This window comes from Odocoileus virginianus, unplaced genomic scaffold (genome assembly GCF_023699985.2).
Source record: "Odocoileus virginianus isolate 20LAN1187 ecotype Illinois unplaced genomic scaffold, Ovbor_1.2 Unplaced_Scaffold_1, whole genome shotgun sequence".
Taxonomy (NCBI): domain Eukaryota; kingdom Metazoa; phylum Chordata; class Mammalia; order Artiodactyla; family Cervidae; genus Odocoileus; species Odocoileus virginianus.
The window spans coordinates 1,687,485-1,712,397 of NW_027224263.1; the positions used below are offsets into that span (position 1 = coordinate 1,687,485).

Here is a 24,913-nt window from a genome sequence, read left to right on the forward strand (position 1 = left end):
CATACTCTTTTCAAGTACATATGGTACATTCACCAAGATAGTTCCATAAGTGGGGCCATAAAATAAACCTCAACAAATTTAAAGCATGGAACTATCCAGAGGTTACTAACTGCAATAAAATCAGACTAGAAACCAATAACATGATATCTGGAAAGTCACCAAATATTTGGAAATTAACCACCATCAATCCCCATGGGTCAAAAAAAAAAATCAGAAGGAAAACTAGAAAATATTTTGAACTATATGATGACAATATGAAAAGTGAGAGAATGAAATCTGAAGAGAAAGATGGTATGGGGAAAGATGGTATGCTCCCTAGTTTTAATGATAAGTTATAAGTTTAATGATAAGTGATAAGGTGATTGTGCTTAGGTGAAGGATGGAGAGATTAAGTGAAATCAAGACTTAGGAGGGAGAGAGAGTAAGGGTTCACAGGTTCCCTAGAAATATATGAGAGTAGAACATTGCTCTGACAATAACTAATAACCCGTGGTCTCCTTACTGACCACAAATCTCTTATCCAGCCATGAACCCTCCCTCCCTAAAGCTAAGCAGTTTATTTATCATGTCTGGATATGTAGACAAACACTGTATCTTTGAGGGCAGTGAAATGCATCTCCAGGAGAAGTTATGGAGCAAATACACTGGATGTTCTTCCACAAATGTGGTTAACCCACGATCTAAGCCAATGCCGTTCCACTTTAGGAGACCTCTGTGCTCTTGGTCCTCATTCATCTCTGTTTACAAGGGTGCCTGCACAGATCTTGCTTATTGCCCACCTTTTCTCACATACTCTCTCTACTTAGAAAGCTTCCTCCCATTGCCAGCCAGCCTAAATATCACTCACCTTTCTTAGAGGCTACCTTCTCTAAGTGATGTAGCCTTAGGTGGACAGCATCCCTTTCTTTGATGCTGTTGTGGAATTTTTACTCCACACTCCTACTAGTTTTTCACATCCTGGGGGTGGGAGGTGGCTCTGTGTGTGTGTGTGTGTGCGCGCGCGCGTGCAGAGACCATGTCTGCATTGTTTCAGAGATCACTCATGGCCCTTTGCTGATGGTAGGAGCTCAATATCTGGTCTGGAATGGAAGAAGAAAAGAAGGAAGCCTGATACAGGAAAAGAGGAAGAGAGAAGGGGCCTTTTTTAAGCTACTTCAAAGGCAAGTGGTGACAATGTGGAAAGTCAAGGTAAAACAAAGCTCTTATTACTACAACTCATGGCCTTTCATGGACTCACTATTATTGAATCCCTAAAAGGAATTTCTCTATGGAATACCTTTTAAAACAAGAGTGTTTAACTTCTTTTGTTTTACCTGTAGCCCTCTGAACACACAGAAAACTTAGCAAATGCTTGCACAGTGAAAGGCAAGATTCTTCCGGATACATCCCCGGGAGAGATGCAGGTCCCTGGCCGAGAGGTCTGAAAGCCTGCTGCTGTCACTGGAGGTGGACAATCCATCCCTTCAGTACATTCTTATTTTGAAAATGTCAATAGAGTGATCGGTTTTACTCTAACCCTCTGGATTTTCCTTGAAGGTTTACGAAGACCTTCAAACACCATGTAGAGGAATGTAAAGGGGCTATCAGTAACTATTAACCAGAAAAACACTGAGAGCTCAACACGTAGGTAACAACTTACAGTGATTCCATCCAGTCCGGGCAGCCCAGGCTCCCCCTGAGTAACAGACAAAGGCAGGACATTGAAGAGATGAATAAATTAAGTTTGTGGTATTTTACACATAACTGACCTAAGATGCACGGGTATAAAAATGCATAGCTGAAGCTTGAGCCTCCTCTGTCAAGGTCTTGTGTTTTAAGTAATGCATGCATCAGACATATTCAACCATTTCCTTTTTTTCTAAGAAAAATCTAGACTCTAGAAGAAAAATATTATAACCTTGATTGAACAGGATTTCATTCTTTACTTGAATTAATTAATTTCCAACTTTGCTAGGAATTTATCAATTAGAAACTGCTTCTGTGGGCTGGTGATTTCCTGCTTTTTGGAAGAAAGCAAAGCTACCTTGCCGTGTGCCGTCATCCCTAGAGAATCTGTGCCCATATGTATACAATGCAAATCAGACATTTCAAGGGAGAATCAACAGAGCATATAGTCTCTGATTACATTTTAATTACTTTGCAGCATCTTAAGTCACCATGTGAATCTGTAATATAACCATCCTGTGGAAATTACTGTGTTCCACTGGGTCCAGGGTCTTTGATTTTTTGCAAAACCACTTAATCAATGTTTGCTACAACAATGGCCATATGTGTACACCTGCTAGTCTTACCCCACTTGGCTTACAGTAAAAAATCAGCTCTCTGCAACCTGGGAAGAGCACTGCCTGGGTTTTAGCTCTTTTGGGAAGCTGGCTTATGCCTGTGAGCAAGTCACAGAGCCTTGGGCCACCTCAGTTTTTCTATCTGTAAAATGAGCCACATGAATTCGAGAATCATGAGGTCCTCTCTGGACCACAGCCCAGTCGCTCTCCTATTCCCCCATCACACAATTGTTCTCCTCTTCAGTAGAGCTTTTATTACCACCTAGGCCACCCCATTTTCCTCTTTTGGTGTCCCGAGCTCCTCACAACAAAATGCAGGTACAGGCCATCTCTCTTCCAATCAGGAGCTTCCCAAGATGGGCTGCCCTTTGGCTTTCAGAAGCTGCAAGTAGGTTCCAGTGTGCTGCATTATTAAATCAATGATTTTTTTTATATATTGTTTTTCTTCTTGTTTTTTTTATATTATATATTTAAAAGGCAGTATCTTTTGTACTGTGAATTTGCAGTAGAAGATGCATAATGCACTTTTTAAACTTCTGTTGGCATGTACTGTATATGCTCTGTGTGCTTCTTATGCTGAAAAGAAAGTTTTTCTTTATAAAAAATAAAAGTAAAGTCCTTTCCAAGTCTAACATGCCATTCCCACTATCATCAAAAACCCAAACCCTGTACATTCTTCATTTCCCAGCTATGTACACCCATCACTGCCTTCTAAAGAGCTGGAGATACTGGAAGTCTTCCAGTATCTCCAGCTCTGTGCATGAGTAGAGGGCAGAAAGGTACCATCTCCAGCTAAGTGAGCTTGGGTACATCTACCCCTCCAATATTGGACACAATAGGTTCCTGTCTGCTCCCAGGGAAATGATGGACTCCTATCCCACTCTGCAAGGGATTAGGGTCGATCCTCTGGCACCAGAATTTACTGAAGGCCCACAGGATACTAGGCAGCCTACACCAAGAATACAGCCACAAGAATACAGAAGGTTCTTGTCAATTCTAGGAAGAGATGAAAGTTTCTAGCCAGCTACAGAGTTGATGGACAATTTTTGCAGGCAGCCAGGGGCCCAGCAAGGGTGATGGGCTGGTATGCAGATAGAGAAAAGGGCGGAACTATGATCCTGGACTAGTGGCCATGCTAAGATGGGTAGAGACACACGTGGCTTCAAACCAAGGTATTCAGACATCAAAGATTCTGGAATAGACCAAAGGTATCTGCCTTCAGGAAATATCTTGGCCTGTCAAGGAAAATGACACCCATGTGCACTGTTTGTTTGCTGATTTGTCCCCTATTTTTGGTCTTGCTCTGACAAAGCAAATCTTTTTGACAATATGGTTGCAAACATTTCTGTCAATGTTTCCACCACAAAAAGTTCCAGATCCTTTTAAAATCCAGATTGGTCTGTTCCTTAAATAGAGATGCAGATGCTAGTTCCAGAAATGTTTTCAATGGATATGGTGCTCCATCCTGGGGGAACTCAGCTTATAGCCTACTCAGCTTTCTGCCTTAAAGGCTCTTACCTTCATTCCTTTGAAACTACCTTGGACAAGGACAGGTTCACCTTTAGAGCCTTTCTGACCAGGAAGCCCCTGAGTAAAATAAGAAAAATTTGTGAAGAAATGTGCACGCGCGTGCACGCATGCACTCACACACAGACACACACAAACACACACGGTATTGTTAATAGTATGATCTGATCAGATGGAAAAGCAAAAGCCTGAAACCATGTAGCTTATTCTACAGCAGCGATAGGCATACAAATTACAGCCCCTGAACAGGTGCTGTGTCTCAAAGCTACACGCCTGTTCCCCAGCCTACAAGTCAGAAGTTTGTTAAGAAATTAGAACATAGATTTTGAATCTATTCAGAGAACCAATCTGAACATCTACATAAAATACACATGTCTCTTATAAGGCTATAGCTCACCTGCTCCATATGTCACAGGTATAAATCGCTGATGGGAACTTTATCTAGGACAGAGGTTAGTGGACTTTTCCTGTAGAGAGCCAGTGAGTAAATAATATATGCTTTGGGGGTCATATCTGAGCTCTGTCCTGTATTCTGTTTTTCTTCACAATCTTTTAAAAAAATGGAAAAACAAGCCACAGGACAAAGGTTATGTGGGCCAGTTTACAGATCCCTGGTCTAAGAGATAATTACATAACCTTCTACATCTTCTGCTTTTACCATACAACTTCAGCTTTGACATCTAAGTGGCAGGTGGGTCTCACTGTCAACATGGAAAACTGTTCAAAGTATGTCCAACCTGTCTAATCAGCCAGAGTTTTTAATGTCTCAGTGGCAGGCACCAGCTAATATCTGCTAGATGTTGACCTCCTGGGGAAAATCAATGTTCCAATACCTAAATGGAAGTTGGAATTAGTGTTGGGGTAGGCCTAAGCTTTGGGCACAGAAGCATTGATTGAATGATGGATTCCTGAGTTCAAGGTCCATAGGTATAATAAAAGTATCATGTCGTTCCAAAAGCACAAACCAGTTTCTTTCCTAACACTTCCTATTTCCCCTTTTGCTTTCATCAAAGAAACTTCAAAGGCCATCTATTCAGTGTTCAGTAGGGTTAGTAAGGTTCAGCTCAGTAAAAATCCACAACCAAGTTCCTATTTAGGCTTAAAGGAAGGTGTAAGGACAGGATTGGGTTTTACCCTGGTCCTTTGGCTGTCAGGGGCTGTTTATTACTTCAAGATTTCTTTTCTCCCTCTTGGGGGCTGGGATTCCTTACTTTTCCAGATTTCCATTGTTTTAACATAGATGTGATTTGTTCTCTTGCCCTGTTACCATGGCAGTGTTTGGAGGCCTTTGAGACTCAAATAGCTCATACTATGTTGGTAATACATCTTTCTCCCCAATTCTCTGCTATATATTGGTTTGGTCCTTAGTTGTGAAAGTCCCTTATGCCAATTTGGGACTTGTGCTTTGTCTGTTGCACCTTCTTACATGTACATTCACATCCACAACTTGAAAGCAATGCTCTTCCAGTAAAATGCCAAGTCATTCATGTAGCTATGCAATTGGTCTAATAGTGTAATTTCTATTTAAACATATCACATCAGTACTCTTATTCGCTTAGATTATTTCAAATGAGGTTGAGAATGGATTTGAAATATATTATTTTTCTCTTTCCAGCCACTCACAAAAGCAGCCTTGTAAGGGCATGGCATCTATTAGAGATCTTTTAGATCTAAATATTTGAGCTCTATCTGGATGAATGGAATGAAGCAAAAGTGATGACACCAATATCCAATAAATACCTTATCAATTCCAGAACCAAGCATTATGACATGGGGAGAGAATGGCAAGGGGAAAACTATGTCAGTGTAGAGTAGGATTTCTCAATTATTTCTGACTATTGACACTTTGGGACAGATGATAACTTGATGTCATGGTGGAGGCTGTCCTATACCAGTAGCATGCTCCCAATTGTGAGGACCAAAAGGGTCAGTGAAAGTGAAAGTTGCTCAGTTGTGTCTGACTCTTTGCAACCCCATGGACTATACAGTCCATGGAATTCTCCAGGCCAGAATACTGGAGTGGGTTCCTGTTCCCTTCTCCAGGGGATCTTCTCAACCCAGGGATCGAACCCAGGTCTCCCACATTGCAGGTGGATTCTTTACCAGCTGTATCACCAGGGAAGCCCAAAAGTGTCAATATTACATATGTATATGTAGTTACATTATGGGATGTGAAAGTCTCTCAGTCGTGTCCAACACTTTGCAACCCCATGGACAGTACAGTCCATGGACTTGTATAGGCCATGGAGTTCTCCAGGCCAGAATATGGAGTGGGTAGCCATTCCCTTCCAGCAGATCTTTCTGACCCAGGAATTGAACCAGGGTCTCCTGCATTGCAGCGCGGATTCTTTACCAGCTGAGCCACCAGGGAAGCCCAAGAATACTGGAGTGGGTAGCCTATCTCTTCTCCAGGGATCTTCCTGACCCAGGAATCGAACTGGGGTCTCCTGCATTGCAGGTGGATTCTTTACTAGCTGAGCCACCAGGGAAGTCCAAAAGTGTCAATAATAACTGTCAAATGTCCTCAGGAAGGATGCAAAATCACCACTGGTTAAGAAACACTGGTAGAGAACAAGCCTGCCAAGCCCTTTGGGTCACTGTTAGTGCTTCCATGATCCCATGTAAACCTTCCAAGTACTGCATTTCCCAATATTGCCTAATGTGGGAAAATGTCAAATAGCCAAACATGTACTTTGATCTAAAATTTACTACAGTCTTTTTAATAATCTTGCCAACTCTAAAAGCATCATTAAAAAAATCCTAACTAGTGTAGCATGTGTACACTCCCCTGAAACTGGTATTCTTTAGACTTTTGACATTGTGGTGCTGCACTGGACAAGGGGCTTCAGTGATTGCCCCATGGATACTTAACAAGACCTCCAGAGAAGCAGAAGAGAGGGCACACTTGGAGGCAAGCAAAACCATTTGAAATAATGTACAAAGATGTGGCAGCTTACAGGTGGTCCAGGAAGCCCAGGATAGCCATCAGGGCCTGGAAATCCAACAGCTCCTTGAGTTCCATTACAGCCATCCAGGCCAGGTGGGCCTCTGGGTCCTGGCTGTCCAGGGTGGCCCTGTTGAAAGAGAAAAGAAGGGATCGAGTCAGTCACAGGACTCAGCTAATCCAATAAGTTCCATAGTGAGAGAAGCCAAGGATGCTCCCAAATTCGGGCTCCCTGTCCACTCCCTTTGTCTCGTCACCTCTGCTCCCATCTCTGTTCATTATACTCAGGTGTAGGTGGCTGATGACAGCTCAGTGTTTCCCCTGTCCAAAGGATTGATACTTTACAAGCTGAAACCAAAGGGATCAAGCATGAAGAGATGGGCTACAAAGAGTGCTGCGACTGTACCTTCCTTTAGTAGAAAGATGCACTAAGATGGGTCTTAGCTGCCTGGCAGCTGAATTGCTACTAACAGGAAATCATGCCAGGCCTTGGGATTCCTCACAATGGACTGGAACCTGGGCAGCCTGGCCTGGCTCTCTGTATTAGAAGCTCTGTATGGGAAATGATACTGGATTTTGGTTAACAGAGCAGAAGGAGTTTCCATAGCACCACCTCTCCTGAACACTGCTTGCTCAAAAATAAACAAGACAAGCAAGAATCACACTTGGAACTTTATTTTGTCATTATCTCATGTCATGCTATTTCTTCAGCCAGGGAACTGCATCTTTTCCTTTTCTTCATACTCACTACTGAGGCAGTTGTTTTGCTGGGGAATCAGTAATCATTCACATACAGTTGGTGTCTGAATTCAATAATTCTGTGTGTCCTTGGTGTATAGGAAGTGTACTTGGTATATTTCCTACCTATGTGTAGGAAATCAAAAGCAGGTGTGTGTTGGGTATGGCACAAAGAGATGACCTGAAAGACCAAAACTCTAGGCAGATCAACAAAAGGTAGTCTCCCACTTACCCATACACTTTTAAAGTCAAATACATATTATATATATAATATATATTATATATATGTATTAAATCCAAATACCTATATGTATATAAATACATATACATATATTATATGTATTTGGTTACATATATATGTATTTGGTTAAATATACATACATATATATAATATATATTTACTGATTTGAAGAAAACATGTCATGTGTTCAAAAAGCAACTTTTCAAATTATTTGAGGAAACAATCTTTTGACAAATGTTTATTGTGAGAATGCTCTGGAGAATTTTGTTTTGTTTTTATTATTATTGTTCTACTTGTAGGAGATAGACAGTCTATTGTGGGTCTAGACTGCTAGACTCACGGAACACAGAGTCCAGAGGAGTGCTCAATAAACTTACCTTTGCAATAAACTTGCTGTTTATTGCAAGATATGCCTCTGACTCAGATGATGAATCTTAGTTGAACTGGGGAAATTGAGACAGCTTACTAGAGTCATCAGGGTGGCACTAGTGGTAAAGAACCCAACTGCCAATGCAGGAGACATAAGAGATGTGGATTTGATCTCTGGGTCGGGAAGATCCCCTGGAGAAGGGAATGGCAACCCACTCCAGTACTCTTGCCTGGAAAATCCCATGGACAGAGGAGTCTGGAGGGCTATAGTCCATGGGTTTGCAAGAGTCAGACATGACTGAAGCAACTTAGTGCAGCATAGCACATCACTAGAGTCATCAACATTTTATTACCAAATGAGATGGCTATCCCTATTGGCCCTGGAGATCTACACTCTACCTTCCCCACATCTGTGCTTTGGGAGACTAACCTTTACACATGGTATGCCTAGGCTCCCTTTCCCTCTGTCTTCCAGTTGTATGTGGTCACTGGGAGGCAGAAGTGGGAGATGGGAGACCAGGATGAGGAAGAGCTCAGGTTGTTTATTTCTCCTATACTCTTCCTCCCTGGCAGTATTTGTGGCCGTGGCCATATTTCTCTACAATATTAGTTCCCATTAGACAAGTGCTAGTCCATGGCTCCCAGTCTTACAGAGTTCCAGTATTACTATTCCTCCTCTCCCCATTTGGGACTAGGTGTGGTAACAGCTTTGTGTTGGTTACTTCTGCATCCACTGCTGTTTCCCTTAATCCTGCTTGCATCCTTTAAATTAGCAGTCCCCAACTTTTTTGGCACTAGGGACTGGTTCCACGAAGACATTTTTCTATGGACCAGGAGTAAAGGGGATGAAACACATTACATTTATTGTATAGTTTATTTCTATTATTATTACATCAGTTCCACCTTGGATCATCACACATTAGATCCCAGAGGTTGGGGACGCCTGCTTTAAATATACCCTTCATTTAACTCTATTCAGTCAATTCCTTCAGGTGGAGTGTCTATTTCTTCCTGGGGTCCTAATCATTATTAAAAAATGTCCCAGCCAAATTTGCTAGGGGTTATCTCTCAACTGGGTAACAGAGATGAGTTAAGACAACAGGCTGGCTCAGTACTAGGGATCTTACTCAGTCCTGAGAACTTGGTTATGCCCTTTCTGGGTAGAGAGAATGAATGACTTCACATATGTGTGTGCCACCTCTCCAAGAGAATATAGCTCTTTGAAAGAGAAAACCATGGTTCTATAAAACCACAAGGGACTAAACACACAGAACAGGTGGATGTGCTGTATTATAGAAAAGCAGTATTCCCCAATTCATGTTCCCCACTTCGTGGCAAATAGATGGGGAAAAATGGAAACAGTGACAGACTTTATCTTCTTGGGCCTCCAAAATCACTGCAGACAGTGACTGCAGCTGTGAAATTAAAAGATGCTTGCTCTTTGGAAGAAAAACCATGACAAACCTAGAAAGCATATTAAAAAGGAGAGACATCACTTTGCCGACAAAGGCCCATCTAGTCAAAGCTATAGTTTTTCCAATAGTTATGTACAGATGTGAGAGTTGGACCATAAAGAAGGCTGAGCATCAAAGAATTGATGCTTTCAAACTGTGGTGCTGGAGAAGACTCTTGAGAGTCCCTTGGACTGCAAGGAGATCAAGCCAATCAATTCTAAAGGAAATCAACCCTGAATACTCATCAGAAGGACTGATGCTGAAGCTGAAGCTCCAATACTTTGGCTACTGATGCGAGGAGCCAACTCACTGGAAAAGACCCTGATGGCACCACCAACTCAATGGACATAATTTGAGCAAACTCTGGAGATAGTGAAGGACAGGGAAGCCTGGTGTGCTACAGTCCACGGGGTCACAAAGAGTTGGACATGACTTAGTGGCTGAACAACAACAACAACAAATGTTTCATAGAACCCAGATTGGAAAGGAAATGTTTCCATTTGGTGAATAGTTCATGGGCACTTTGAAGATATAAATCTGGTGTGTTCATTTATGAGTCTCTAGGCGGGGAAATGTTTGAGATCGACTCCGTGGGAAAAGCTCAACATAAATCGCAAAGGACAACTTGAAAACTTCTGCTTCCAACTTATTTGAACTGAAAACATTGGATCAACCTGCATTTTTGGGGGATGCCGACAGCTCAACTCACATCTGTGATACCATTAAAAGCCACAGTCCTATTGTCCCTTGTCTATGCTATTTTAATGTTGAATATCTTGATGACTGCTTGCTTGTTCACTCTCAACTGGTGACAGTGCCCCTGGGTGCGCAGACTTGGATGATCTTGCTCATTCATGTGGAAATCGTCTACATGACAGCAAAAATGGAGTTCTGGGACCAAAACCAGGGACACAGGTGTTAGCAATTAGCCAATATTAATAGGGGAAGCAGATTTGTGCAGTGATCCAGTTTAGTAAAGATGTGTTGGTTTTAGCCAAATTGCTTAATAAGTGCTGCTGAAAGTTGGGTAAAATAATTAGTCCGACTGATCCTAGGGTCTCTGTGTTTTCCTCTGTCTGAGGGAGCCCTGCATCAGTCAGTTCAGTTCAGTTCAGTTCAGTCACTCAGTCATGTCCAACTCTTTGTGACCCCATGGACTGCAGCACGCCAGGCTTCCCTGTCCATCACCAACTCCTGGAGTTTACTCAAACTCATGTCCATTGATGTCGGTGTGATGCCATCCAACCATCTCATCCTGTCGTCCCCTTCTCCTCCCACCTTCAATCTTTCCCAGCATCAGGGTCTTTTCAAATGAGTCAGTTCTTTGCATAAGGTGGCCAAAGTATTGGAGTTTTAGCTTCAGCATCAGCCTTTCCAGTGAATATTCAGGACTGATTTCCTTTAGGATGGACTGGTTGGATATCCTTGCTGTCCAAGGGACTCTCAAGAGTCTTCTCCAACACCACAGTTCAAAAGCATCAATTCTTTGTCACTCAGTTTTCTTGATAGTTCAATTCTCAAATCCATATATGACTACTGGAAATAGCCTTGACTAGACAGACCTTTGTTGGCAAAGTAATGTCTCTGCTTTTTAATATGCTGTCTAGGTTGGTCATAGCTTTTCTTCCAAGGAGCAAGTGTCTTTTAATTTCATGGCTTCAGTCACCATCTGCAGTGATTTTGGAGTTCCCCAAAATAAAGTCTGTCACTGTTTCCACTGTTTCCCCATCTATTTGCCATGAAGTAATGGGACTGGATGCCATGATCTTAGTTTTCTGAATGTTGAATTTTAAGCCAGCTTTTTCACTCTCCTCTTTCACTTTCATCAAGAGGCTCTTTAGTTCTTCTTTGCTTTCTGCCATAAGGGTGGTGTCATCTGCATATCTGAGGTTATTGATATTTCTCCCAGTAAGCTTGATTCCAGCTTGTGCTACATCATGACATGCTGTACTCTGCGTAAGTTAAATAAGCAGGGTGAAAATATACTGCTTGATGTACACCTTTCCCTATTTGGAAGCAGTCTGTTGTTCCATGTCCAGTTCTAACTGTTGCTGCTTGACCTGCATACAGATTGCTAAGGACGCAGGTCTGGTATTCCCATCTCTTGAAGAATTTTCCACAGTTTGTTGTGATTCACATAGTCAAAGGCTTCAACATAGTCAATAAAGCAGAAGTAGATGTTTTTCTGAAACTCTCTTGCTTTTTCAATGATCCAGTGGATGTTGGCAGAATTTGATCTCTGGTTCCTCTGCCTTTTCTAAAACCAGCTTGAACATCTGGAAGTTCATGGTTCACATACTGTTGAAGCCTGTCTTGGAGAATTTTGAGCATTACTTTGCTAGCGTGTGAGATGAGTGCACTTGCACAGTAGTTTGGGCATTCTTTGGCATTGCCTTTGGGATTGGAATGAAAACTGACCTTTTCCAGTCCTGTGGCCACTGCTGAGTTTTCCAAATTGCTGGCATATTGAGTGCAGCACTTTCACAGCATCATCTTTCAGGATTTGAAATAGCTCAACTGGAATTCCATCACCTCCACTAGCTTTGTTCATAGTGATGTTTCCTAAGGCCCACTTGACTTCATATTCCAGGATGTCTGGCTCTAGGTGAGTGATCACACCATCATGATTATCTGGGTTGTGAAGATTTTTTTGTATAGTTCTTCTATGTATTCTTGCTACCTCTTCTTAATATCTTCTGCTTCTGTTAGGTCCATACCATTTCTGTCCTTGTATTGTGCCCATCTTTGCATGAAAAGTTCCCTTGGTATCTCTAATTTTCTTGAAGACATCTCTAGTCTTTCCCATTCTATTGCTTTCCTCTATTTCTTTGCATTGATCACTGAGGAAGGCTTTCTTATCTCTCCTTGCTATTCTTTGGAACTCTGCATTCAGATGGGTATATCTTTCCTTTTCTCCTTTGCCTTTCACTTCTCTTTTCACAGCTATTTGTAAGGCCTCCTCAGACAACCACTTTGCCTTTTTGCATTTCTTTTTCTTGGGGATGGTTTTGATCACTGCCTCCTGTACAATGTCACGAACCTCCATCCATAGTTCTTCAGGTACTCTATCAGATCTAATCCCTTGAATCTATTTCTCACTTCCACTGTATAGTCATAAGGGATTTGATTTAGGTCATACCTGAATGGTCTAGTGGTTTTCCCTACTTCAATTTAAGTCTGAATTTGGCAATAAGGAATTCATGATCTGAGCCACAGTCAGCTCCTGGTCTTGTTTTTGCTGATTTTATAGAGCTTCTCCATCTTTGACTGCAAAGAATATAATCAATCTGATTTCAGTATTGACCATCTGGTGATGTCCATATGTAGAGTCTTCTCTTGTGTTGTTGGAAGAGGGTGTTTGCTATGACCAGTGCATTCTCTTGGCAAAACTCTATTAGCCTTTGCCCTGCTTCATTCTGTATTCCAAGGCCAAATTTGCCTGTTACTCCAGGTATTTCTTGACTTCCTACTTTTGCATTCCAAGGCAAACCATTCAGTATCACAGTAATCCAAGTCTATGCCCCGACCAATAATGCTGAAGAAGCTGAAGTTGAACGGTTCTATGAAGACCTACAAGACCTTCTAGAACTAACACCCAAAAAAGATGTCCTTTTCATTATAGGGGACTGGAATGCAAAAGTAGATAAGACTAACGTACAAGAAAATCAATAAATAACATGCACTATATGCAATAAGGAGCTAGAGTTTGTGGTACAGACCCCAAAGACTCCTGGGAGATTAGAGATGGAAAAGAGAGGTAAGCTGTCAACAGAAGATGCTTCTTAATACATCATGAATAGCTGGAAGAGAGGGAAGGGAACAGGGGATAAAATTTCTTGGAGTAAGTGAGGCTTAAATCCTGAAGCTAAAGAGATTGAAAGTCAAAAAAATATATGTACAACCTTAGGTCAAGGGGTCAAGGGGGTGGGGCAAGAGAGCCAAGGGGATGAGGACTTCTACTGGAAGCAACAGACTCATTTGGAGGAATCTGGACTCATTCTCCCAAGCAACAAAGGCCCCAAAAAGAAGTGATCAATTTTTAGAAGCCCTCAGGCTCTCTTGTCCACAAGTTAGATGGTTGTACACAGAAGTGTCCAGCTGGACTCTGGGGTGGGTTCCAACTCAGAATGGGAATCAGCTTCTGCTTCACAGGATTCATTTCCTTCCAGCCCCCACTAAAAAGAGATTGCAGGAGGAAGGGTGTAGTGCTGTTGTGAGCTTCAAATCCTCCACTCATATCTGGTGAGGCTGGATCCACAGGATAAATGGAAGAGGTGGCCTCCAGTTCGCTAGTTTCTATCCTTTCGAACTGTGGTGCCAGAGAAGACTCTTGAGAGTCTCTTGGACAACAAGGAGATCAAACCAGTCAATCCTAAAGGAAATCAACCTTGAATATTCATTAGAAGGACTGATGCTGAAGCTGAAGCTCCAATACTTTGGCCACCTGATGCAAAGAGCTGACTCATTGGAAAAGACCCTGATGCTGGGAAAGATAGAAGGCAGGAGAAGGGGATGACAGGATGAGATGGTTGGAAGGCATCACCAATTCAGTGGACATGAGTTTGAACAAACTCCAGGAGATGGTGAACAACTTGGAAGCCAGGCGTGCAGCAGTCTGTGAGGTCTCATAGAGACAAACACGACAGAACAACTTAACAATAACAACAATCACCCATTGGTTCCCTCAAGACACATACACTGAGTGGAGGCACTGGATGATGTGGTCTTAGAACATAGCCATGAGAAAATATCAGGGGAAGTCATAAGAGGGTAACCAACCCCATCCACTTCTTACTTCTCCAATGACCCATTTCTGGGATTTTGCAGACTCTGCAATTGAATAAAAGGCCAAAATCTGATGACTGATTTGTTGATACATGTAACAAATACAAGGCAAGTGAGTCTTCTATTCACCAAAGCCACAAAGGTATAGTAGATTCGGGGATAAAAATGAATCAGATGATAATATTTCCAAGGGCAGAGCCAGATGCCTTTTTTTTTTTGTATTCCCATAGTAGAGTGCTACCATATAGCAGGTACTCAAGAAAAATACCTGTAGATTGGCACAAAACAATTTGAACTCCCTTACCTGATATTAGATGATTATGTAGTGTAACACAAGAAGCTGTTAAGTCAAGACTTAACTAAACTGTTTTGATATGATTCAAAAGAACCCCTTAGAGGCTGTTAGAAAGATAAAAGCAGGCTCTAGGCCTTTCCTCAAATGGAGGAGCTGCATTTTTTTTTCTGTTCTACATGCTGAGCTTCCACACAAGATTTGGTTCTTAAGGTTGAAAACCACTGCTAGAGGCAAACACAGCCCAGGTTAAAGATTAAATATATAGAGAAGCACTGAAGAATATAACTAAAAAGTGATAGTACCAAGTTCCAAATACTGCATTTTAAAAGCTGGAGAAATGTTACCATGTAATATCCAGTGGCAGGATAAGTAGGGATATTGAGTAAAAATGGAGAAACTCAATAAAAAGGGGGGGGGGTTGGGCTGGATGGAATGGGAAAAAGACAAGTCTGCAAGCTCCAGACTCCCCACTTATCTCCAGCAAAACCAGGTCCTCAGGATGAAGGGAAGAGGTTGTCTTCAAGTGATCTTTGGAGTAGTCACTTTGTAAAAACCATCAGCAAAATGAAAAGACAACCTACTGAATGGGAAAAGATATTTGCAAAAACTATGACTGGTAGGGGCTAATATCCAACACATATAAACAGGTCATAAAACTCAATATGAAAGAAACAAACAACCCAATTAAAAGACGGGCAGAAGAACTGAATAGATACTTTTCCAAAGAACAAATGAAGATGTCCAGTGGGCACATGAAAATATGCTCAGCATCACTAATCATCAGAGAAATGCAAGTCAAAACCACAATGAGATATCACCTCACACCTGTCAGAATAGCTGTTCATCAAAAAGAACACAAATAACAAATGTTGGTGAGGATGTGGAGAAAAGGGAATCCTCATACACTGTTGGTGGGAATGTAAATTGATGCAGTCACTGGGGAAAAAAATATGGAGGCCCCTCAAAAAAATAAAAATAGAACTACCATATGATTCAGCAATTCCATTCCTGAGTATATATATGAAAAAAACCACCAATTCAAACAGATATACATACCCCAATTTTCATAGCAGCATTATTTACAATTCTCAAGGTATAGAAGCAATAAAGAAGATATATATATAAGGAATACTACTTAGCTATAAAAAGAATGAAATTTTGCCATTTGCAGCAACATGGATGGACTTGGAGGGCATTATGCTAAGTGAAATAAGTCAGACAGAGAAAGACAAATACTGTATGATATCACTTATATGTGGAATCTAAAAAATACAACAAACTAGTGAATATAACAAAAAAAGCAGCAGATTCACAGATAATAGAGAACAAACTAGTGGTTACTGGTGTGTGGAGAGGGGCACTATGTTTTAGGGGTTGGGAGGGTGGGAGGTACAAACTATTGGGTGTCAGATAGGCTCACGGACATATCATACAACGTGGGGAATATAGCCAGTATTTTGTAATAACTGTAAATGGAAAGAAACTTTTAAAATTTGTACTTAGAAGTCTGAAAAATCTGAAGGGAAATTCACTTGGGAATAAGGCTGAAGAGAACAAATTATTGAAATTAAATGTGTTAAGGTATCAGTAAGTATTTTTCTATCTAATTTCGTGTACCTTCTTAGTTTTCTGATAATGAGGATATATGTGTTCTCATGTCACTGTCTTCACACTTCAGAACCAGTCCCTCATTCCCAGTGAAAGCTGCCCTCAACCTAGAAGACCCAACTCCTTTTGTCTAAGATATTGATGGTTTTTTATGCCTGCACATATCTCTGCATCCCCAACTATATAATTTAGTGCTCCCCATAATGGGATCCCAAGGCAAGTGTGGGTGAGCACTGCTCTTCAAACCTTACCATGCACATCTCAACACTTAGCCCTGAGCATGCATGCCTGAGACAGAATGTGGTTAAGACCAAAGTACTTGAGCTATGAGCCAGAAACTATAGGTTGTATTAAAATTGCCTCTATGGAATGGATAAACAACAAGGTATAGCCCAAGGGAACTATATTCTATATTTTGTGACAAGCCATCATGGAAAAGAACATGAAAAAGAATATATACACATGTATAACCAAATCACTCTGCTGTATAGCAGAAGTGAACACAATCTTGTAAATCAAGTCTACTTCAATAAAATAAAATTTCAAAATGCTTCTATGAACACACTCACCGGAATTCCATTGATGCCAAGAAAGCCGGGAACACCCATGGGACCCTAAAAAAAGGAGTAGGAATGTTAAGAGATGGGTCCAACTGATCTCCATTAGGTGAGGTAGGTTTGTTCATGTAGTTAATGACCTAAGTTGTTAAGAAGTGTTTTGTACCCCAACCGCCCCTGCCCCCCAAATCACATCGCCTTGCTGTCTACTACACTTCCAAGTGATCACTAGCCTTTACCTAAGGTCTTGGGCAGTTCTTGTCTTAGACCATGTGGTATCAGACCTAAACATAAGGCTCAGTATTATATGGTGCCTTGACATCTGGGAAGGCTGCATGCGGGCTTGCTAAGTCTTTGCAGCCCTAGCCCACCAGGTTTCTCTGTCCATGGGATTCTCCAGGCAAGAACACTGGAGTGGGTTGTCATTTCCTCCTCCAGGGGATCTTCCTGACCCAGGGATCAAACCCATGTCTCTTATGTCTCCTGCATTGGCAGGCAGGTTCTTTACCACTAGTGCCACCTGGGAAGCCCTGGGAAAACTGAGGAGTGCCTCAAATGGCATTTTGCTCATGATGAGATCTTTCAGGCAAACAACTCTCCTTATCAAATATACCAGGCACAGTTCCTGCTTGTTCCTGAGTTGTAGGTTTCAGTTCCCTGCTGGCCCAATGAATTATTCAAACAAGCCAGTCATATCCTCCTTTAGGAACCTAGGGACACTCATCCTCTTGACATGGCAGAATTTGCCTCCCACAGCCCTTCTGGTTTATTTTGTTCCAGAGCGCAAGCACTGTGTGACCCTGCACGGTGTGTGATGTCCTCTTCCACTGTGAGTGTATGTGACTTATAAACCTGTTGTTGATCTCTTCTGTCCTGTGCCAGGTGTCACATACTTGGCCATCTGCAAAACCCTAGGGTAGGAATCCTGCTCTCACCAATGTGGTAAACAGGAGGTGATTAACTGCTAACCTCAGACAGCCAGCTGCCATGACATGACCAATCTCCTTTCTTGCATCTCTTTCCCCATATTTGTGGCCCAGCTGGTTTCCAAGCATTCTGACCCCTGGTGTCCCATTCCCCTTGTTTGGGTTCCTCTGCTGCCCTGTTGATTGGCCTTCTGACCCACCTCTAGCTCAAATCCTCTGGACTTTTCCACCACGGTCATCCCATTTGTCTGGCAAATAGCTGATACCTGGACTTTCTGACTTGCTGGCTATGGGATTCTCTCCAGAAATGGGAGCATATCACCCAGCCTACCTATTATTAAAGTGTGTAGCCTGGCACCAAAGTATGTGCAATTAGTATTCTTTTCATAAATAAACAGAACTGAGGTTCAGAAGCTTTCACCTTCACACCCATGGCCCATGAATCAAAGGAAAACTCAAGCTTTGGTCTGAGCTTACCTTATCGCCTTTTGGTCCATACAGTCCCAGCGGGCCTGGGGATCCCCTTTCTCCTTTCAACCCTGATAAACCACTAGGGCCAGGAAGTCCTGGAGGACCTGTTGGACCTTGAATTCCAATTGGTCCTGGTCTCCCCTGAGATGGACAGAAGGAGCACAGTTAGTCAACAGAGGAGTTACCATCCCAACTTCCCATTTTCCCGTGCACAAAGAACACTGTCATCACTTCACTGAATAATTTTGGCTTGGAGACCTATGAAGCATGCCAAAGTTCCAGACACTGATCAGAAAAGGCTATTTTAGGGGTTTCTAAGCTTATTTGGATAGAACATATTTTATAAGCACATTTAATAAGATTCATGTGCACCAAGATCCTTCAACTTTGTACTTCTTAGGAGATTAGTTATTCAGGCTGGATAATATTGTCCTCTCCCTAGTTAATGCCAGGTCATCCATCAGACTGTCAAAAGAGCAAATGAACAGAACTCTGGAGAGCATTGGGACATTTTCGAACTCACATCCAAATGGCCAACATGTTTGAGCTGAAGTTCAGAGATGGCTGTGCCCATAGAACACTGCCTTGGGGGGCCACAGTGAAGAGAACCCAGAAACCCCCGACTGACCAACCTGCCAGCTCACCTTTGCCAGCCATTCCCAGAACTCCAGGACTGCAACTGGAAACAGACACCCACAGCAAACACACACATTGTTTATCTGCCCCCTCTGTGTCTCTCTTCTTCCCTTTACTACCCCCGCCATCTGTACAGTGCTGAATGTGTAAAACCAAAGAAGGCTGAGAATATCCATTAAGTATCAATTATGATAACAAGAGGGAGCAGCCTGAGGATTTTGAATGCCCTACTTATAAAACGTCTGTAGCAATTAAGTCTGAGAGTTCAGGCTGACATTTTCAAGCTGATTGAGATGCAGAATTAACCCCAGTGGGTGCAACACAGGTGGGCTAGGCTACCATTTAGAACAAATCCCAGTAGGGACTGAATTTTCTTGGTAAAAATGAAAACCATTAGTAATATGCATTAACTCTCAGAGAAAACAACATCATATCAGGTAGAAAGCCTATTTTCATAAACGCTTCCCATCTCCGCCCCTCAGTCCCTTTACTTTCTGCCTGCAATTTCCTACAGTCCTGTGAAAAACTCTGAGAAAGGTCCATTAAGTGTGCTCTTTACTATTCACCTTCAAGGTTTACTTTTGAAAGGGCTGAAAAGAGGACAGAAGCTTTATGTGGTGATTAGAGTCACATACTGGACACACAAGTGGCCGCCAGCTGTGCGCAGACTTTGGACTAAAATTTCCAAAGTCTATTAGGCTGACAAAGACCTGGGATTCTTGTTAAGAAGTAAAAGATGCTCTTCCCCAGGTGATGTAATTCTCTGGGTGTACCACCTACCAGGCAATCTTTCCAACACAAGCCTACAGATGGCGCTAGGCTGCAGAGCACTTGCCTTGGGCTTATTTCTGGGAATGATGGGATGGGAGTTGAACTTTTACTTTTTATGCTCTAAACTCCTGCTGCTGAACTTTTGTTTATGGTGGTTCTTTTATTACTCTTAAAATTTTTCACTACACATACACAACTAAAAACAATAGAACACTTTAAAAAATAGTGCTGTTGAGGATTAACAAAGTCTAAAATGTGGGCCTAGCTTTCAAGACTAATGTACACAAAACTATAGCAAACAGTTCAAGTCCAGAATGGAGCATAAGTGCTGCAGGAACACAAAGGCAGGGTTGACCATGGTGGGTTTGTGGAATGCTTACATTCTGTCCATGATGGCGTAGGGGGGTGGGGGCAGTCACTGGTCACACTGGAAAGGCTGAGTGGGCCCCAACTGAAGTAGGTCTGGAAAGCAAGGCAGGGAAGTGGAAGACTCGATGTGACAGGAAATAGGGAACCCTTAGAGGTTTAGGGATGGGGTGGGTGGGAGGAAGGCAGTTTCAATGTTGAAACTCATCAGTGAGTGTTTAGGAGAATGTGTGTGTGTGTGTGTGTGTGTGTGTGTGTGTGTGAGAGAGAGAGAGAGAGAGAGAGAGAGAGAGCATGAGGTCAGGGCAGCCTGCATGAGGCTGGAACAAGGAAGACAGATAAGAACCAGCTGTTGGGGGAGGAAAGGACTGGCTGGTGGGAGGGTGAGGGGCAAGACAGGCTTGCCAAGACCATGTTATTACTAGCAAAGGAGATGCATGCAGTCAGGGTACTGAATGCTTGACCCAAATCTGAGCCCTGCCCAAAGCTTTCACGCATCAAGGGCTAGGAGGTGAGAGCCTGATAAACAGTTGAGCTGCTACCAAGACAACAGACTGTGGCGTGGCCCAATTTCCATCTTGCTCACGGCACTAGAGCCCAAGCGGTACCTGGTGTGTGCACATGGGTTAGCACATGCCAGCCCTGGTCCCTTGCCTTGGTGAGTGAGTGCATGCTCAGCGAGAATAAGCAAAGAGACATAGGAGTGAGGCAATTCTCAGGCTGGACTTAACAAGAAATCTGATTCCATCCAAAAAAGGCTGGGTTCCATGGCCCACTCCCTTTTTCTTGGCTGGGAGGGTGAGTTGAATCTACCACAGTCACATAGCTGACTCTCCCGTTCCAGCCAGAGAGCTTAAAGTGGGGCTCTTAAAGAGCTCATAGATTCTTTGAGTTTGAATTCTTTTTCAAAAAGGGCATTTGAAATGGTATGGAAGGTGTACTTCTGAGCTGGTCCTGAGTTTCAAAACCTCTCAGATGGAAGCAGGGCCTGGGGGATGACTTGACACCTCTGAGGCACTGCTGGCCCAGAACTGTCTCTTCAGGGTGGTACCAGGGCCCCTGGAGCCTGAAGTTCTAGGATATAAAACAAGGAGCCTTACCATCCACTGAGGTCCTTTCTTTCATACAGTGGCACAGAGCACCATGAACAGACGAAGGTGGCGAAGAAAAAAAACGAAGACATGTCTTTCATGGGCTGTTTTGTCAGCCATCTGTAGCTATGCTTATTCTGTGAGTATATTGGTATAATCTTTCCCTTGTCTCCAATGTATAGGCTTTCTGTCACTATGCCCAGTGTACTGCTAATGCTTAATACTAAATCAATGATGGGTTTTTTTGGTTGGTTTGCCATACTCCAAAGAAGCTATCGGTGGCACTTTTCACAATGGCCAGCAGAGGGCAGTGTGAGAACATCTGAGGGCTTATCTGAGGGCTTCAGATAAACAGGTGGATGTGTGGACCTCTCCCACTACAGAGAAAAAGAAATCATACCAGTGTCAGAGAAGTCACAGAACATTCAAGCAGGAAGGGCCCTTAGAGACCATTCCATCCAGGGCTTATTTTATACATGGGGGAAAAAGGAGGCCGAGAGAATGGGAAGGACTTGTTTAGGTCACGTAGCTAGTGAGAAATGGCATGAGACTCAAACTAGACCACCTGCTGCCAGTGTGTGGCTCTCTCCCTGTTTTCCAGTGGCAGATGTCCTGGGGGGTGGTAGTTGAGGCTGCCCCCCCCACCCCAAGCCCGCCCCTGGGACTTTCCCAATCACTAGGCTGCAGTAGCCAGATGCTCACACCTCATTTCTCTCTTCCTAACTGATCATTTCGCAGAACCAATCTGAAATACCATCACTGTTTGGATTGCTAGCAGAATTTCAATGGGTTTGGACCAATGCCCTGCCCTGATACATGTCATATATTTTGGCAAATAGACCCAGACAGGGCAGAAGGGACTCCTCCAAGTCTTTCCAACCAGCTCTCCTGCCTCCATCTGCTCCGGATTTTAAATAAGCACATCAGGGTCAAATTCTCAAGAGAGTGGCCTGGGACTTGTGCATAAGGCAAGGAACTGCAGCTTGGGGCTGGCTTCCTCTTGCTGATCACAGTGGGTTGAGGTCAATGGGTAGTTTAATTCACCTTTGATCAGACCACACCCAAGCCCTAGCCCCAGATAACTGGGGTAGCCAACCCCAAAATGGGTCTGCATATAAAGAGGTACACATATGCAGAAATAGCATCTTGGAACATTAAAAGCACATGCCTCCGACAAGGTAGAACTGTAAAACTAAGAGGAGGGTGACTTTTCATTCCAAGGCCCATTTCTGCCTTTTCATCTCTCCCTCAAGGTTCCAGTGTCCTTCTCCCATAAAATTAAAATTTGTTCCTAAGGAAGAATCTGAAACTCATTCCCACTGAGGCATAAATGACTGACAACAACTTAGAGCTTTACTTCTCCCCAGGGGTTTTGTATTTTAATGGAGAGCAAAGCATTAAGCTAGGGGATGCAAATTATATTTATGAAGCACAGAAAGGAAAGGGGGTATGCACACGCTTTCTTAAGGATCCGGCTATACTGCTAGAAGTGGTGCAGTGCTGTTAGGTGGTATCATGGTGCAGGCTCTGGTGTCAGACAGACCTGGAGTCAGATCTTACTGCCATTTAATAGCTCTGTGACCTTGGGCAAGTGATTTAACCACTCTGAGTCCCTAAGGGCTCCAAGCAGCTCTAGTGTAGGGTTATGGGGAGCATGTGAGTCAGTGAATGTAACACATGTGGTGGATAGCATGAACATACGAATGTATCCATTTCCTTTCTTCTTAAGGCATGTTTATGGCAAAAGGAGATGTTATAATTGGGTTCTTAAAACTCTTTATCTTAAGCATAAGTAGGAGATGCACTGACATTATTTAGAAACTCTCTGTGGGACAGAAATGTGTTCCAGGAATGAATGGGCACTCCATATCTGGGAGAGTATTTCCCTCTTAGTACGGATGACCTGGTCCTCTTGGGCACTCAGCTCTTCAGTGTCTGCTCACTCTCCTCATAGACCTCATCCATAAGCTAATGACTCCCCAGCCTGAACCTCCAGACCAGAGTTCTCTTCTCAGTGTGTCAGATCCTTGGAGCCAATGACTTACCAGACTTGTCCGCCTGGATATTCCAACTCAAATTCAACATGACTAAAGTTGAACCCATCATCTTTTCCCCAACTTATTTCCCCAAAGCAGTTCCTTCCTCCTGAGTTAACAGAACTAACTCTGTAAATGGCAGTCCATCTGCAAAGTTGATAAAGCCAGAAACCCAAGGGTCCTACATGACCTCTCTCCCTTATCTTCTACATCCAGTTCACCAGCAAGGACTGTCAATTACACCTCTAAAATATAACTGAAATCTGTTCATTTTTGTCTACTTTGATGGTCTTAGTTCAGGACTTCTTCATCTCTCCCCTAGAGTGTTGCTACAGCCTCCCAATTGGTCTGCCATCTTCTAATCTAACTTTATTTTCTCCTGGCATTCTGCCTCAGGGTCTTTGTACTTATCTTTGTTCTCCTGGTTAGCTCCTATTTATCATTCAGGCTCCAACCAAGACATTAGCTCTTCCAAGGAACCTACCATGATTACCCTTCCTCCACAGAATGGACTAGGTGGCCTGTTTGTGTCCTTACTCCCCAAAAGATTGACCTCATTGAAGACAGGGCCTGTGTCTTACTTTCCATTGAGTCACTTGTGGTAACTACAGTTCCTCGTATATAGTGGGTGCTCAGTATTTTCTGAATGGAGAAATGAATGAATGAATACACACACCAAGAAGCCAGTGGCTCAGGTATATCAGGTATATCAACATCTTCTTTGGAAGTCTGGATGGCTACACTAGAGTATAATCTAGAACCATCTGATCACAGAACTACAGAAGAAGACTTGCACCAGACTTAGGAAACTATCCAGTTGAGGATGCAGAAGTTGAAGCTCTCAGAAAGGGAAAGGGACCAATTCAAGTTCACAGTTCACATAGCAAGACCAGAGACAGGGAACCCAGTGAGGAGGTTGTGTTCTTTGGGAGAGAAATAATGATGACCTGAACTAGCAAGACAGATTTAAGAGATATTATAGAACCTAAAAACGATAGGACTTGATGCAAGATTGGAATAGGTGAGTAAGACAGAGATAGGTATAAAGGAGGACTCCCAGTTTTCTTTTTGAATTTTTTATGTTGTACTGGGGTATAGCCAATTAACAGTGTTGTAATAGTTTCAGGTGGACAGTGAAGGGATTCAGCCATACATATATGGATTCCCAGTTTTCTTGATTGGGTGACTGAGTCAATCTCTTCACTGACATGAGGAAGCCTGGGGGAGGAAGAATTTTGGATGGAAGATGAGGCATTCACATTTGGAGAGATGAGAATTAAGATACCTAGAGACTGTCTCGGGAGATGTTCAGAACCTATTTCTGCCTCTAAACTGGAAGGGCCGAGAGGGCAGGGAGCTCAGTTGACCTTGTCCTGGTATCTCCGGGAGATTCAGTGTCTGGTGTACAGTAGACCCTCAAAACGTAATTGTGTGGAAAAAGCACAACTGTGGAATAAATGAAAATAAAGAATTAAATGTGCACTTGGGAATCTTTGAGAAGGCCACTTCCAAATCGTATTAGGAGCAAAATGAGATTAAAAGACATTGCTACCAATCTCCAAAATCCCTGGTGGCCTTTGGGAAAAGGGTAGCAGAAATCCCTGACCTCCAACCTAGCAACCATCTGTCTTGAATTCTACAACTTTTCCTTATGTTTCAACTGGAATTCCCATTTCAGCTATGAGGCCAGGGAAGAGGGGGTGCAAGAACTTAACAGACTCTGGCCTAAGGAGATGGGCTCTCCCTCTTAACCACAAAATATGTGGTAAGAAGGAAACCATCGATGATATCCTCCAAAGGCAGATAACTTAAGAAC

At 42.8% G+C, this 24,913-nt stretch overlaps 1 protein-coding gene across 1 annotated transcript in view; it reads right to left on the bottom strand.

Moving 5' to 3' along the window:
• The window catches only part of COL4A6 (collagen type IV alpha 6 chain), a 323,591-nt gene that overhangs the window by 52,674 nt on the left and 246,004 nt on the right, over nt 1–24,913 (bottom strand). Inside the window, exons 4-8 of the mRNA XM_020898381.2 lie at nt 18,204–18,338; nt 16,813–16,857; nt 6,767–6,883; nt 3,801–3,869; nt 1,640–1,675 (exon numbers count right to left, since the gene is read on the bottom strand). Of these exons, the coding sequence (XP_020754040.1) occupies nt 1,640–1,675; nt 3,801–3,869; nt 6,767–6,883; nt 16,813–16,857; nt 18,204–18,338 (402 nt within the window). The remainder of the gene's footprint in view (nt 1–1,639; nt 1,676–3,800; nt 3,870–6,766; nt 6,884–16,812; nt 16,858–18,203; nt 18,339–24,913) is intronic.